The 17,277-nt window shown below is 35.0% G+C and overlaps 1 protein-coding gene across 1 annotated transcript in view; it reads left to right on the forward strand.

Moving 5' to 3' along the window:
* Positions 1–17,277, forward strand: part of LOC129744997 (uncharacterized) — a 50,530-nt gene that overhangs the window by 24,394 nt on the left and 8,859 nt on the right. The window contains exon 2 of the mRNA XM_055737821.1: positions 11,338–11,430. Within this exon, the coding sequence (XP_055593796.1) occupies positions 11,349–11,430 (82 nt within the window). The 5' untranslated portion in view covers positions 11,338–11,348. The remainder of the gene's footprint in view (positions 1–11,337; positions 11,431–17,277) is intronic.

Here is a 17,277-nt window from a genome sequence, read left to right on the forward strand (position 1 = left end):
CAAGTTTTTGAAGAAAACTGGAATAACAGATTTATGGTTGATCCTAAAAAGTATCTTACTAACAATCTTTCCTTCATCCCTCTTTAACTACTAGGACGTGGCCGGCGCCGTTATTGATCATTTTCTAAAGGGAGAGCATGAGTTTTGTGCATTGAGAATGAGTTGCTAATCCCAAGCTGCATTCTTTTGGCCCTTGTACAAAATTGATGGCCTTGATCAATCACGAAGTAGCAACCATCGGTGATGTGGAACTCGTTCTACTTAGCCACGCCAGCGATCATGAAATTCTAAATGCATTGGATGATTCGATACAATTTAATATTATATTTTTATTAAAAACATGAAAAAAATGGCGGTATTTTTGAAGACTAATTCAAGCATTTCGGGCTTAATGATTTAAGGTGGATATGAGTAGTCAAACAACCTAAGCTAAGCTTAGCTTATTAAGATATCATTAATCATTAATAATCATTAATTATATTAAATAGCTAAATTTATCGATTTTTGTTACAAATTTTCTTTCAAATTACTGAAAAAAGCATCACAGATAATCTAATAGATTGGATTGGATGACAGAATTTCAGATATTTTTTTTTTATCAAGTTCTAATAATTTTTGGTCGATAACTTTGATACCGACAGATTCATGTTGATAAAAAATCTTAAATCGTTCACCCATGCTTTATTATTAAACTTTCGTAATTCTCGTCAATATCCAGAAGTAAAAATTATTTCACAAAGTTTTTGTTTTTTTTGCCAATATTTGAATGCTAACAGAACAAGCCTTTTTGTCAAATTGGATAAAATAATTTTAAAAAATCCACTGAGCACATTTTTTATCATACTTCTGTAAAGGAATTTGACACTTTGATGGATTTTGCTTTTCAAAGTGGTAAATAATTAGGAAAAATGAACTCTGAATAAAAAAAAACTCCAATATAACGTTATGCCAATAAACAATATGCATTGAACAGAATATAATAAATGCTTGAAATGCCAGAAAAAAAAGTTAACAATCTGACATATTGTGGGTCAAATGCAGATAAGTGCAGTCATATGAATTTTCCCAACAATCCATTTTAGAAGAAAGTTAATGCATAAAAATTAGAAAAAAAGCTACGCGGACCGCACAAAAGGGTCTCGCGGGCCGCGGGCTGCTCACCCCTGGGTTAAGCTATTTAACCCAATGACCATATTGTGGGAATTTCATGTGATTAAAATCATCTTAATGTTTAGTGGAAGCCGCCAACTTGGATTTCGAGGTGACGTCTGAGAGCGAAATTTGTATTCTATTCGTTGATCCCTTTCAACTAATACCCATATGGGAGTTTCAAGGGATTTTCAGTGATTAACAGTATTTTAAAGTTCAGCGAAAGCCGTCATCTTGGATTTCAAGATGGCTTCGAAAAAGTAAAATTCGATTTCTTCTAGTTTAGCCCTTTCATCAAATACCAATATTGTTGGGTTTTCATGCGATTTTAAGACATTTACAACATCTTAAATTTCAGCGGAAGCCGCCATTTTGGATTTTAAAATGGCGTTCGACAGCGATTTCTACTCATGGTTTATTCCACGAGTCATTCTCAACCAATCCCTTTCCATTCAAAAAGTCTGTCCTCGTTTACTGTACTATTGATTAACAACTCAGAAATGAGGAACTCATCCTAAACATCCTAAGCGAGAGAAAGGTCAAATTTTAGCTTTTAATATGGCTCTAATAAAACCATTTTAAAACTAATTAGCCATTTATCTGACCATAATAATGCTATTAAGCATTGAATTGACTAACGCCATGTTGGTTGCAAAATTGAAAGGCACAAAATGACGCCATATTGATGGATTCACAATGTCAAGTATTTGAAAATATTGTTTCAAGCCATTTTCCATCAATTCCATCATGATTTGACGAGGCGCATTTTTTTAAGATACTATTTACTATACTATACTATATCGGTATATCGGTGAAAATGTATGTTCTTGGTGAAAGAATATCAGAATTGAAAATTGATGAGATGGATAGAAAAGTTAGGAGAAAATTTTACACGATTTGAAAAGAGCGAAAGAGAATTTTTGCGAGGAAAACTTACTAACGTACACCATACTTTACCCCGCAACATTTCATTATTTAGGAGAAGCAGGACAGGAAAGAGGTGGTACTACATTAACCTATACAATGAAATTTGCAGGGTGGCCACCCATTCGGGAAAAGCGGGAAAAAGACGGGATTTGAAATCCAACGGGAAAAAAGCGGGAAAAAGCCGGGAATTTTCTCGAAAAGTCGGGAATTTTTGGCTCAGTGAAAATCTGTTCAATGATGTTTAGTCGAAATATGTCGAAACAAGTGGAAATGGATTGACAGTTGATCACCAGTCTCTTTCCATTTGACTTCGACCGATTTCTACCAGGTCGAAACAAATCCTCTTGCCGAGCAGGGTCGGTTTCGATTAGTTTGAACTTGCTTCATTGAACAACGAGAGGATGTTCCCGGACAGCCAGATTGCTAATCAAATGGAAATGGGAAGAACAAAAATGACCTTCTGGATGGCATGAAACTATGTTTTTCGAAAAATCCTGATCTACTGAAACGAGTGATCCAGGGTTCCATGGATGGTCCAGTAGTAAATTGGAAAATGCTCAAGGAACTAACTAGCGAGGTTCAAGAACTTGTTTGAATCCGGCGTACGAGATTTTCACCATTGGGAGCTGCGGACTTCACACTGTACATAACTCATTCAAGGAAGGACTGAGGAAAAGTGAATGGAATTTGGATGAAACATTCACAAAAACATTCCACTTAGAAGGGCTGCAGTAACGGGCTCAACTATATTTCCGTTAAAATTTTGTGACGTTCGCTGGGTGGAAAATGAACGCGTTGCAGAACGTGCTGCCAAAATGCTACCGTACCTCAAATGGTTTGTCGACGAAATAGAGAAACAAGAGGAAAAAAGATTAAGGAAAACCCTCCAAATTTTAAGCGGAGTTTTTTTTTTTAAACGAACACACACATAGAAGATCTCAGTGAAACTTCATGTTTCTTTGAAGAGATCTGAATTTTACTTAAGACTAAAGCGTACATCTTTCAAGGATATAATGGCTAGCATCTTACAAATGCTAACACCACCAGCCCACAGAAAGAGTACTATGTATGCCGTGACCGAGACTCGATCTCATGACCTCTGGCTTAGAAGACTTGAACGCTATCCTCTAGGCCACGGTCGGCGGCGAAGTTTTGCATCGATTTCCCGGTCGAAGGTATTCGACATTGTTGCTAAAGCTGTAGATGATAGTTTGCTGGGACCAAAGTTAAGTTTTTTTTTTTGTTACGGCCGCTTCGACTGTTGAGTCCTTTTTACGAGAGTATCAGACAGAAGCACCGATGGTTCCGTTTCTCTTCGATGATTCAACCGGGCTTGTGAGATGCAAGCAAGTTGTAAAGCCTGAACGTCTAAACGTAAAATCAAAAACACTTGTTGAAATTGAACTCTCAGAAATAATCCGTCTACCTCCTGAAAGCGTAGAAATTTCATTCTAAGTCGGCAATCAAGAAAGCTAAGAGTCCCGAGCAGACTTTGATGCCAAAATCGATAGCAAACTGTAACCAAAATCAGCTATCAATGCCAAAATGATAGCATTATTTGCTATAATATTTTACCCCATCATAAAATAAGGTTTCATTCAAGCATCAATATGTTGAAATATGATGGCAGACCAAGACCAATGTAAGGCATCGATAGCTAAACGATGACACAATTTGTTATCAAGTTTCATATGATAGCAAAATGAGGTGTTAGTGGGGTTTCATGTTCTTTCCTTAAAAAGATTTTAGAAAAGCAGTCATCTGTCGCCGATACCAAAATTAGGCATCAATAAGCTTTCCTCTATTTCAAGCAAAATCAAAGTTGAATAAAAAAAAATCGATAAGCTTATAATTTTTTTTAAGTAATAGCCAAGCAGTCTTTATAATCCAAACATAGAAATTTATGATTTGACAAATAATAAATTTCTATGTTCGGAAATAAACAACGTACAGTCGATAAATTTTCATCTTATAAAAAATACACACATTTTTGTCGCAGTGTGCAATCTAGGTGCACTGTACGCAATAAGAAAACGAAAGTGACTCATAAATCTCTCTTTCCTCAACGTTCGGAAAACGAGTTGAATTTACTCAAAAAAAATTATTCTCTCAAAAATGCAGAGCCGATTGTTCGTCGCAATTAAAGTTGTTGACGATCCGAAAAGAAATCAAAATATTGGTTAAGGTTGGCCGATTTTACCAGACTTCCTCGGATATTCGTTACAAAATTGGGAAAAGTTCTGGTTTCCCCAGGTGTAAGGATTTATTTGCTTTTTTTTTAATCAAACATAAAACTTGTGTTGAGTTATTATATTTTTGTATTTTTTGCATCTTAAAAATAATTTTTTGAGCAATTTGTTCACAGTTAACCGATCCATACTTGGTTTGTTTTAATACAGAGGATTTGGAAAAATGGTTTATATCACGGTTTATCGGTGATTAAAACAAACTTCGAATCACTTAAATTTTCGTTTGACCTGTCACTTAAAAAATTAATTTCTATAGAAAATGTCGAAATAGAATTTACGGGTCTACGGATTTAAATAATTACAGTTTTTGAAGCATAAGGCCGATGACATAGTGAATACGATGCGATGCGATGCGGTGAATGCGGTTCAATGCGGTGAACCACATTTGATGAAAATGTATGTGAATCGCTTAAACCTGACATACTCAACGCGGCGAAGCAGATGTCAATTTGTTCCGCCGCTCGAGTTCGCGTAGGCTGCGTCCGTAAATTTTCCGCCAATTCGCATCGCATCGCACTCACTATGTCATCGGCCTAAGGTCGATGACATAGTGAGAGCGATGCAATGCGAATTTACGAACGCAGCCAATGCGAACTCGAGCGGCGAAACATATGACATCTGCTTTGCCGCGTTGAGTTTGTCAGGTTTAAGCGATTCACATACATTTTCATCAAATGTGGTTCGCCGCATTCAAACGCATTCGCCGGTTTGCATCGCATCGCACTCACTATGTCATCGACCTGAAGAAGGGAAGTTTTACTCAACATCTATCGTACTGCAATATTAAGAATACGAAATTGAGTTTTAAATTAATTTCATACAACACAACTGATATGGTTTTGATTTTTCAGTGTTGAGTTAAAATGTTTAATCGTGTAAAAATGTAAACAACTGGTGCTACTGCGGTTCTACGGTCGTGTTCCGGGGTTTTCGGAAATATGAATCCTAAAAGAAAATACTAACGCAGTCGTGTGTTGTTGAATTAGTTTTAATTTTTTGAATCGCCGCGAGTGAATAACGAAGAATATAACCCGCGACAAGATGGGTCGTTTATACGCGGCTGGAAAAGATTTCTGCTTGTTAACATCCTGGCTGAAGATTAACACAGACGTCATCGAGGAGCAGGGAAAGTCCCAGATTCCACGGCTGTTAGGCATTGGAACAACCGTAGATATGAAACGAGACATTAATGAGAATCTTTACGATCTAACGAAGAAGGTACATCGACAGCCAAATCCTGCTAATTCTGAAAAGAGGTAGGTACGCAATAACTTCGGAAGGAACATCGGCTTAAATAAAGTAGGAAGTTGTTATAAAGTCTACCAAGGCGAGTAAAGACTGCACAGCTGCAAAATAGTGCACCTTATACGCTCCCCGAGATTCGTCCTGCCTCAGCAATGGCTCGTAGGTGGAAGAGACACAAAACAATTATAAAATCTAATTCTGGATGTTGAATGAAATATAAATAGTGACTGCACAAGGTTTCTCGAAAAAACTGCTCTGTAGCCTAGTCTATCTAAAAAGTAGAAACACTAGTTTGGTGCTGAAACCTGTCCCAGAAAATTCCATTTTCAGGAACAAGGGCGGGACATGTGACAGGGTCTTCCAAGCAGTATACTGCCCCTACTCGTATGACAGTCCCATGTAGTTAGTGATTCCTATCCCCATGGGACTGTTATGCGATTGGGACAGAATAGCAAAATGTAATAACCAAAATAGTGAAACTGCTGCCTAGTAAATAAACTAAAATTCAGTTTAATTTATTAACTAAAACATACATAATTTATTAACAACATACGACTAGGTTCAGAACAGCAACAATTTTATTTGACATCTAATAATGTTGACAGCGAGTTTTACTTTGCATTAGATTCTAAATTTTGCTGTCGTATAAGACCACATTGTTTAAATAAATACATTTTCAAAGATAAGATGGAATAGAAAACAACGTAATATTATGGTTATTAAACTCGGGATGAATTAATTCTCTAGGTCTGATTGCCTAGGCTATTTTGATTGCTGCAAAAAGTTGTTGGCTCCCCACTTTATTCAAGGGCAGTCACAAGTTTGCCAAATAATAAACGAATTTTGATTTTAATCAATGCAATGTCTGTATCAAGGAGTTTCTCTTATCTAATTATGTTCTTATTGCAATGTTTTAAAATCTACAGTTTAATATAAGTTCAGGCGTTTAAAGTCATATTGCTTCGCACTTTTTAAACATAAAAACACTAATGCGAAGTTTAATGTATATACGACTGTGCATTACTTAAATTTTCTCAATCATAAGAAGACGTTTAGCTACAGGGAATAGAGCCGAATTTACAGTACTGTTCATGATTCTATAGCAAATGTGGTGCACGCACACAGATCTTTTAGTTCGTACTTTCAAATCGCTTTACCTTAATAATTATTTTTATGTTTTTTAAATCTCTTTTAGAAGTAATTCAGCTATCCCACTATTATCTAACGTAATTTGGCGTTTCTTTTTTTAGAACTTGAGATTCAGCAGTTCAACGAAAATTTGACTTTATGGACTTCTTTCATTCAAACTATTATATTTCACGGGTGAGTATAGCAACCATATAATTGCATCGTCCCGAGTGACGGGGGAGGATCTAATTCAAATGAGGGAGAGAATACAGTGGTACGATACAATGCGAAAATCGTTCATTTAAAAAAAATATACTTAATTATTTCAAAATGAAAGTTTCGCGTTGCATCATCAAGCATTAAAGATGAATTTTAGTACATAATGAAAATCGCCTTTATTTATGCAATAAAAAAAATAGATGTAATATTCATGGTTCATGACATATCACCCAGAAGAAATCGTATTCTAAATTTCATAAGACACGTTTAAAGAACCCCTTTTTTCAGTCCAAAATAATTTTTCATAAGATTCTTATGAAATTCTTTCAATTTCATAAGATTTTCTTATAAAAAACAGAAAAAAAACCGCAGTGCGAAGATAAAATTAACACAATCATTAAAACAGCTGAAGAAAAGCTTCTTAATTTAGAATCATTTGAGAAAAGTAGTCCATTCAAATTGTTCGTGGTATTGATTATTCAATGGTAAGTTTATTTTGCAAATTGTATTATTTTCATGAATGTCAAAAATATGTTGAAAATTTGTATAAACTTTAAATTTTCATAATGTTTGCCCACTCTCATGCTTACTGGGAGACAAAAAACGTAAGACCGATAGACTGAAACCGGCAGCGAAATTTTCCAAGGTTTTCTCGTACATCCGCAAACAACTGACGGATCTGCTGATTCTGTGGGAGTTTTATTTGTAGTCCCACAGCGGAGGAAACGAACAAATTATCCTTTGTTTTTTGGACAATTTGGACCGGAATGAAAGTGCCGCGGATGGTTACGAATTTGAAAAAAAAACATGAACAATACGTAATAAAATGCAAGTTTGCTATTGAAATTATCAATTTTAAGTAAACATATGGATATTTTTATGACATTGCATGTTTTTGAAAACAATTTTATGAAATTTCATATGCTTAGAAAAAATCATAAGATTATCTTATGAAAAAGAAAACCTAATCTTAAAGGGGTGTTCATTCTGAAAGTTAATTTCAGTCATCAGATAATCTTATGAATTTCATTATATTTTCTTATGGCGCCACTTCATAAGAGAATCTTATGGCATACATAATAGTATTTTTCTGAGTATAACGAACATTTAAATTTAGGTATACATTTTGGCGTTTTAATGTTCGCTATTTGTTTGAACTATGTATGCTTCACTATTTTTGTTGCATAATTAAAGGCGATTTTCATCATATCCCCCCGAGCACACTTTTATGGAAAAATAATGCTAAAGTTTGCTATCATGCCCTGAATGTCAAATTTAGTTTCATTGTGTCGGAAAAAAGGGAGCACTGTGATCGGATAAATTTGGGTATCGTTTTTGACTGGAAGAAAGCACAATGATGATAAATTTTGCTTTCATTAAAAGCTCGTTAATACCTAGTTTAGGCATCCTTTTGATAAAATTTTCGAAACCACAACGATGCCAAATTTTGGCAGTAAATTATACCTCAAAGTGGCATCATTATGCCTTCAAAACTCATTTAGAAACGTTGGCCAAACAAGGCATCATTAAGGTTTCAGTGAAACCTACAGTTGGTATAATCGAGGTATCCATATATGGAAAGTGAGACCCAAATTTTGGCATTGTACCACCTTTATTCGGGCAAAATGATACCTCAATTTACTTTCAAGGCATGATAGCAAAATTAGGTATTATTTTGCCATAAAAGTCTGCTCGGGCTGGTCATGTTTCCGACAAAGATTTCCTTGTATTCAGAAATACCTGCCGTTCGTTTTACTGTGGAATTTTGAATAAAATGGTTATGGCTATAGGATCTCCCTTGTCTCATCCCATCACTCGGTATTTATCGTGCGTTAATCCCGATATGATTGCACACTATCCAGATATTGCCAAAAAACGTTGAGACCTGTGTCTAGAAGTACTTGTTGACAAACAACACTTAAGTAGAGCTTGTGCCGATAAAATTAAGGACGAATTCGGACAATCAAATATGTGCATACCTTCAATAAAAACATCATTTCGGGATATCGAAGAAAAACACAACGATTGGACATTTTTAGGATAGAACTTATTGGCAAATCGAAAAAGGAGTTCTTCAATTTGACGACTTTATTGAAGAAAATTCTAATTTTGTCTCATGACTATGGAAAGAGGCTTTTTCGTTAACGCAAAATGTCTAGTTGAAAACCAAACCGAGGAGAGTCTGACAGCCCAACGTATCGTATACGACGGAATCGACATGTCAGGGGGAGTCACAGCTATAACGATAACGAAATTGTTAATCTAGTATGCCCGCAATTCTCACTCGAGAAATGTCGAGTCCTTAAAGTCCTTAAAATGGAGGAAAATCTGAAAAAAAAACTATAGCGAAATGAATTCGAGAGGCAGAAAAGGAGGCTAAGGAGCTGGAAGCGAAATAATTGAAGGTGCTTTCCGACGCTCATAGAGAGGCAAGCTACTTAAAACTATTTATATGAGATACAAATAAAATTGGAAAATGATAATCAAACATATTTTAATTAATAAACTCTTTTTCTTTTGTTTAACATTTTCGAATCGAGGGGCATAGCTTTAAAAATTAAAAAAACTCTGCTTATCAATCTAATGATTTAGAGGTTAATTGGTAAACATAACTGAAACAAAAACCATTTAAAGATCATTTAACACTAAAAGACAGCTTAATCGATTTTCGTTTATATGGTTTCAAAACTGAATATTGGGAATTTTGTTTGTTTTTCTGTTGTATAAAACAGGGAATTTCTTGAGACCATGCGGAAAAAAAACGGGAAAAAAGCGGGAAATCAAAAATTGATTTTGAGTGGCCACCCTGAATTTGGTTGGTCCGAAGCTTACCACATGTAAAAATTGAAAAAAGACTCGGAGAACTAATAGAACCGATAAAAAACATAAATTGCTAACATGTTTAAAAATAGCTTTATAAAAGCGTTGGTGACCAAAATTTTAAAGCGTTATGATTTTATCGAGTTTTAATAAATTGGTCATGATGACGTTTCCAGATTTTAGCTTTATTAAAGTTCTGGTGATGTTATATGTAGAGTGCGCTTTAGCTTTTTATGAAGATTAATGCTATAGTCCAAACGAAGTTTCGCTGACCATAATAAAGCTAAAATTGTTACTTGGGATATCTCTCTTCTTATATAAAATAACTATTTTATTGTAGATCGTATCATGTAGAACAACGTCTAGTTTAACATATAAGTTTACGAAAAAATCAAACCATAATTGCTTTGTTTAAATTCAATATTCCAACTATTTCCAATATTCCAAAATATTTAAGTCTTAACCACTGACCACTGACTGTCTGTGATCAGTGTCTTAACCATATATCAAATAAGACAGTTAGGCATCAATGATGGTATTCCGAAAAGCTGAAGAAAAGCTCAAACGCCGGTCCCGTCGAGCAGTGGGCATTAAAAACGAGACCAAACGAAGACACAAAGAGCAAAGGCAGTGAAGCAACTAAAATGCTTAGATTATGGGGCTGCATTACCCGTGTCGCTTCGCGAACCTGAGTCGATTTGTATTTTCTTCTTCTTTTTCGGTTTTAAATATCGATTACGATGTCGAAATATTGCTAATATCACAGCTGTGTTCTAGCAAAGCTTCAAATAGAAATAAGTTCAAAAAATGTATTGATGTTGTAAGAAAGTCAGTAAGAAATTGTTGACAGAAAACTGTTATTTCTCAACTTTAAAAAAGGAGAAAACCGACACAGCCTAGAGATGTAGTAACGAGCCTCCGGACGTTTCCCTTTGCCAGGGGTCAAGCTGGAATCTGTTAAGCAGGCCCCCGGTTCGTGTGAATTCTGCTGAACAAAACGACACGGCAGACGAATCAACTGGACTGGCTGGACTGGATGCCGCCTTCTCAACTGCTTCTGCGGGATGAAATTTCTTTGTTCCGGGCGGGGTGTGGCTTCCGGTACGAGTCTGAGTTTACAGATGAATGGGCCGATGGACCCATAATACGTATCAATCCACCGACATAAGTGGCACAATGTAATTTCCATTGAATTCGGTTGGGGTCATTGTTGGTCGTTGAAATGTTGTAGTGGAAAAAAGGTTTAACGAACGCGAGCTGGTCTAATGATGGTTAGCTCATAAAATGTTTTAGATTTTCAAATATAAAAGTAGAGCTAGCACGAAAATAAAACTGGTTGAAATATTTCTATGCACACTAGATTCTGGAAATGGAAATTATTGTGGGAAAATTGGGGTTAGCAGCTCATTTCTATATATTCAAATCAACGTTAAGGTTTAATTGCTCATAATTCAAAACATTTACTTAAAAAACTTAAATATGACTTAAATCTTTAAACATTTTTAATTGTATATCACCCATATAGAAAAGCTTCAAACATGGTTCTCTACAAATTTCTTTTGAAATCAAATTAATGTTTCTCTTTTATCTTTTTTCACAGATTGATATTCAATGCCATACATTCTGATACGGGGTAATCTTGCTTCCTACAGCCACAAATACCCTTTTCGAGTGCTCGTTTCGGGATTGAAAGGTAAGCATGACGTGTGATAAAAATGGATCAATTTTATTTTCTCTTTCTGGTTAGGATAGTGTTGAAGGGTGTTACGAACAATTGGTCAAAAAGGAAAGTTGGTTTTTTATTTCATTGTCTTATAGGGGAGAGGCGGGCTATATGCGCATATTAAGGAAAGCACTCATGTTCTCCCATATTCCAATAGATAGGAGTCTGAAAACTATATGCACATGAGCGGACATCTGTTTCATACACATTAGAGCAATTTTTCTGTTAAAATCTTTTACAGTTTTTGTGAAATTAATTTTATAATAAAAGAAGTCAAAATAGCCAATTTCCGAAACTGGCGGGCTAAATGCGCATATTTATGTTTTTGGCTATATTTCATTAACACTTGCAATATTTTGATATTATTTAATTGAAAATAGTAGAAACGGATGTTAAGCATACGTCAAGGCTGAAATTTTGGTGAAATTTTTTACATCACTAGTTCTTTTGGTTGAAACATAGTTAAGTATGCCATATGGCCATATTTCATGGTAATATTTTGTCCATATAGTATTTTTATCGGATCAGTATGAAGTTCTTCTTTTTTTTCCTGTAAGATCGTGATTTGAGCGTAGATTTACACCCTTATTCTCGTTTACGGCGTATCTGGCTTTCGTTCGAATGGATACTTTCGAACGAATTCGAAAAAAGGTATTCTTGTTTTCGTACGAATCAGATACGTTTGATTTTGGTGTTGCCTGATTAACTTCGAAATTTCATGGCAGCCCTGAGGTGTGAAAATGACAGCTCTAGACGTGAATGTTGTGGATAGAAATTTGTTTATTTTTGAAACCTGGAGAACAGAAAATTTCTGGGGATGATTTGGATGAAAATTTTATCGCAAGCAGCCGCAAACGGTCTACTGAAGTGTCTCCGGTTACAAGAAAGTGTCCTCATTACAAGGATAGTGAGAATGGTGCCACCTTGACTGCTTCTGCTGCAGTAAATTCTCCCCCACCGGAATTAAAGTCGACGGCGAGTCTCAAACAAAAAAATATCTTTTAAATGGAAAATTGACTTATTTCTACACTGATTTTTTAAAACAAAAATGCTAATAAAAGCCACATAAATTTTATTTTTTTGAACCACAATCGTTCTTAACCTCATACCAACGCCCTATGTCCGCAGTTCAGACTTCCGTTTGTTTGCCGCCGATAGAAAAAAAATCGGTCGAAAAAAATTCATCAACGAAAATGTTTGCAGAATTTTGCATAGCATCAACCCACGTTTATATTGTTTGTGTTATTAAATTCTATTTTGTCTTATTTCCTCTAATTTAGCGATTTCTCCTACTTCAATTACACATATTTTAAATGGGGTGTAAGGAGTAAGGACACCTTCTGGTGGCGGTAAAAAAGCTGAAGCTGCAGACGGTGCTCGTCTCAGATCGGTTCAGTCGTCGCGAGGAAACTGGAAGATTTTAATGACAACAAAGTTTCAAATTAAACTTTCCTCAAAAATTTTGAATAAAAATCTCATCAATTCAATTTTCAAAAAATACAAAATTTGGTATTGAAATATAAAAAAATTCTTAATTATTTTAAACTTCTCAACTTTTTTATTCGAATGTCCAAGATTCGAAACATCAAACTTCCGCTTTTTTATCCAAGAATAAAATTGTTTTCGTCTTTAAGATGTTTTTCATTTTGCAGCATTCCCTTTGATGGGTTTGAGTCCAACAACATTCTTATTTTAGACCACTTTTGAATTCTACGATCGGTATTAATGGTGAACTTCTCGCAAAACTGACTTTTTTCTCAGGGCGACTCCGTCCCTTTTTCGAGCGAACCTAGGTTGCCTCTCGAGCAATAAATGAGCACGATGACAGCAGTTAGAGCGAACCTAGGTTGCCTCTAGTTTGCCTCCAGGTGAAAAAAATACGGTATAAGTTTCACTAATTTCTTTAAACGGTCATGATTCGCAGTATCAGACTCGCGTTTGTCAGTCCAAAGAAAATATACGTTCGATCGAAAACGGGAATGCAATGTTTTGTTCGTTCGAACGATGTTCGAAAGATCGAACTGTTCTCGTTCGTTCGAACGAAAACAAGAATACGAAATTGCAAAACTTTCGAACGAATGTCATTCGATCGAAAACGAGTATAAGGGTGTTAATGTTTAACTGATAAAAAGTCAAAAATTTATAAGACTAATCTATTTTTCTTGATACAGACATTTTACCTGCCTTGATATGAATAAGAAAGAAAAACCATTTAAATTTTTGTTCACAGAATCTGTACGCACGGTAATTAAAGTTCAATATATTTTAACAAAACTGACAAAAATCTTGTTTGAATTTTTAATTTTTTTCGACTGTATATAACAATTCATTTTTTTCATGCTATGTGTTAAAAGCGTTTTACCCTCAAACTGCACTGATTCGATATGATGAATCTCCAGCCATATCGTCAATCGGCTGTAAGCGCATATTACCCAACATGCGCATTTAGGACCACTTCCCCCTACACTGTACCGAAAATTATAAACACACTTTCTTTCTTAAATAAAAGAAACAATGATTCTTTTAAACATTTTTTTTCTCAAACATAGTATGGGATTTTGGGACATTTCGTTCGGGAGAAACACGAAAATCCAGATTTTCATGAATAACTTTGGTCCCCTTCGGCCAATTTCTTTTGAAAACGGTTTTTCTTAAAGCCTAAACTACGACAAATATTTCATCCGGAGACGGCATTTCGATTCGACTTATGATAAAAAAGTTATTAAATTTCAGTAATGGGGTAACTTTTTTCAGGGTGATATTCATCACTGTTAATGCTGCGTCAAAATGTTCGAAGCAGTGTCTCTCATTGATAGTAATGAATATCAGCCTTATTTGTTAAACAAAGGTAACATTTAATGACCAAATTAAAAAAAAAACAATTCAGTAGTACGGCTTTTTCAAATTCAGTACTAATTCTCGAAAATCAGGACACCTAACATCGGTTCCTGACGTTTCCTTGACATGTTGATGTTTAGCTTAAATTAATGTCTATGGACAATAGACTGAGTCGATTTTGGGTCATTTTTGAAGGTCTCAAACGTCTTAAAAGCTTTTTTTTGGTTCGAAACTCATCCATGATTTTTTGCAGAATTTTTAATTAACATTTACATGAATAAATTTGAACTTTTTTGTTTGTATGGCAAAATTGAGTATTTTGTACTGAAAAATTCGTCATCATTTTTGTTTCTTTTGTGGAACCGAGCCTGCTAATGAATTTTGTGCCAATTTATGAATTCTCTAAAGAAAATTTCCCGCTGAACAACTTTGTCGAATACCGTAACTTCGTATCTTATTAGGCAAAAAAGTTATTAGTTGTTTAATGGGGGCTTGTCTTTTAGCATTGATAAACTATAAATTCAATTGACATCACTGCTGTGGCCTCGCGGAGGTTTCATGCAAAATAGTCATGCAATTGTTTTATTGTTTTAAAAACCATATAACATAGTTGTCTTAATGACAAATTTAATTTAAGTTTACATAAATATATCCATCGTTTAAAGGTCGTTGTACATACATTGAAGTCAAAAAGCGTATTAAAACGTAGAAAGCTTATTTTTGCGGAACGTAAAGGGTCGTTACTACCATACCGAGTACTTCTTAATTCTAGTGAAAGCCAGTCACGATTTCGCAGAGCTCTTCAGGGGCATAGATATTACATCGAGAAAGAAGCCATGAACAATCGATTTCATTTCGTAAAACCTTCGCCACGAACAGTGACTGGCCGATGGCATGGCGATCCGAGAGTGTGTGATGTCCCAGTAAAGCACAACGCCGAGCATACGGTGGAAGGTTTAGAGGGTTCTCTCAAGGCAGGTATCAGAAAAGGGTTAGGCTTAAAAGCGGCACGTTATCCAAACAAACGGGAAAATTGTGCCTAGCCTTTTTTTTTGCAGATTTCATCATATACCTGAGAAATCTGAAAACCTATAAAAAGGATAAGAAAATAAATTCAATGTATTAAACATGGCATGTAGCCTATCCACATGGGAATTCTTGACAAAGTATGGCATAAAGCCTATCCATATAGGAATTTTAACCGGGGGGCTCTTATGGGGTAAAGAATGACAAAATGTTACTTTAGTTTAAATTCTTAGAATTAGATTCAATTATAACATGATAGGCAGAGTACAGAAAAGTTATAAAGCGAACGAGAGACAGTTACATATAAGTCGGAAAGAATCTTAAGAATCATAAATTATTTGAGGAGATTTCATTATACATTGATCAGAGAATGCTCCGACCAGGACGCTACAGTGAGGACTTATAAAAAAAATCTGATTTAAGTTGGCATTTAGCCTATCCACATAGGGATTTCAAGCATTTGCACTTCATAAAATTACATTTGAAAGGTTTTTTTTTATAACTTTCTTACTTAAAGTTAGACATACCAATGAAATGTAGTCAGTCAAAAAAGGGCAATCACACACTAGGTGGAAAGAAAATATAGGTAGTACCTACTACCTCGTAATCATAGTTAAACCAAACAGGAGATTCATTATACAAAGTTTGTATTTTTTTTACAGACCAGTTAGTGGTCTGGTCAGATAGCTACTATGAGTTTTTAAAAAGTGAAATTTAAAATGCAGCTTTGAAGAGTGCATAAGTAGATGAATTTTAATACATAGCAATCCGATATGACAGCAAGGCTTTTTTATTATCTTGCGATATATTTATAAACTGGACGTGGGAAGCGATTTTGAAGCCCTTTGGCTATCTGTACAGTAACGAGTAGTTTTGAACATTATTTTTAATTTAAGCAATATATACGAAAGCACATGCATTTGCACGAAACCAATGCAGTAAATTCCAGAACCAGGACTGGCGTATGATAACGAAACATCAGAAAATGAAATGAGAGGAGATTCAACTCTTCTAAGCCATACATTTAACCAATCTGAAGCTAAAGTGAACTTGTCACATGTGTCAATACAAGAGAAGTTATACATATTTGGTAAAACAGGAATAACTGTCGACATGCGATACTAGTTTTGACTTCCAACTAGATATAACAATAAATTTGAAAGCTTTTCGGCTACCTAAGCGAATTTTTTTTTTACATTTGTTACTTGAAAACGACATTTGTACGGCTTGCATGATTGAAGTACCAGGTCGGTTTATTTTTAAATTAAATATCTATTTCTGAAAGGCCATTTACTTTCACAAGAAGGTGTTATCGAACTGAAGATAGAAGGCACTGGACACTAGTGTTAAAACAAGGACAAATATGAAGAATTTATTTGATGTCTCAAATATTACTGATGTAATTTATGTAGGTAGATCAAATTTTTATAAGTTTTCAACTAAGCCAATCTTAACAGATTGCCAAAAAATAAAGAAAATCCCATGGGGCTGTGAGTGATGTGTACATAAAAGAAATTTACATTTAAGAACCACATGTGTAGAGATTTTATTGAAAAAATTACCAAGAAAGCAAAGATATTTGTTAAATTATAGATCGTTTTCCAAATTGGCAAAACAAGAAAATAAATATGGAAGAATACAGCTTGCGCAAATGCATGTTTGGCAATACGCACTATTGGCATATCCTCCCCGAGAGGAAATAGGTCATAAAGTTCAAAAATATCAACAAGAATTCAAAACCGCTTAGATTGAAAAATTGGTTTACACAATTCTGAACTGAAAACAATTATGAATTCTGCATGCTATAATTGACTTTCACCCATTTTCTCCCCCTCCCAGATACAACCTCATTGATTTCCAATAGACAGAAATATGAGATAAACGTATCTGGGAGGTACTGGATAAGTCGCCTCGTACGACATGGACCAGTATCCCAGTGGCAGTATTCTTTAG

This window comes from Uranotaenia lowii, chromosome 2 (assembly GCF_029784155.1).
Source record: "Uranotaenia lowii strain MFRU-FL chromosome 2, ASM2978415v1, whole genome shotgun sequence".
Classification (NCBI taxonomy): Eukaryota; Metazoa; Arthropoda; class Insecta; order Diptera; family Culicidae; genus Uranotaenia; species Uranotaenia lowii.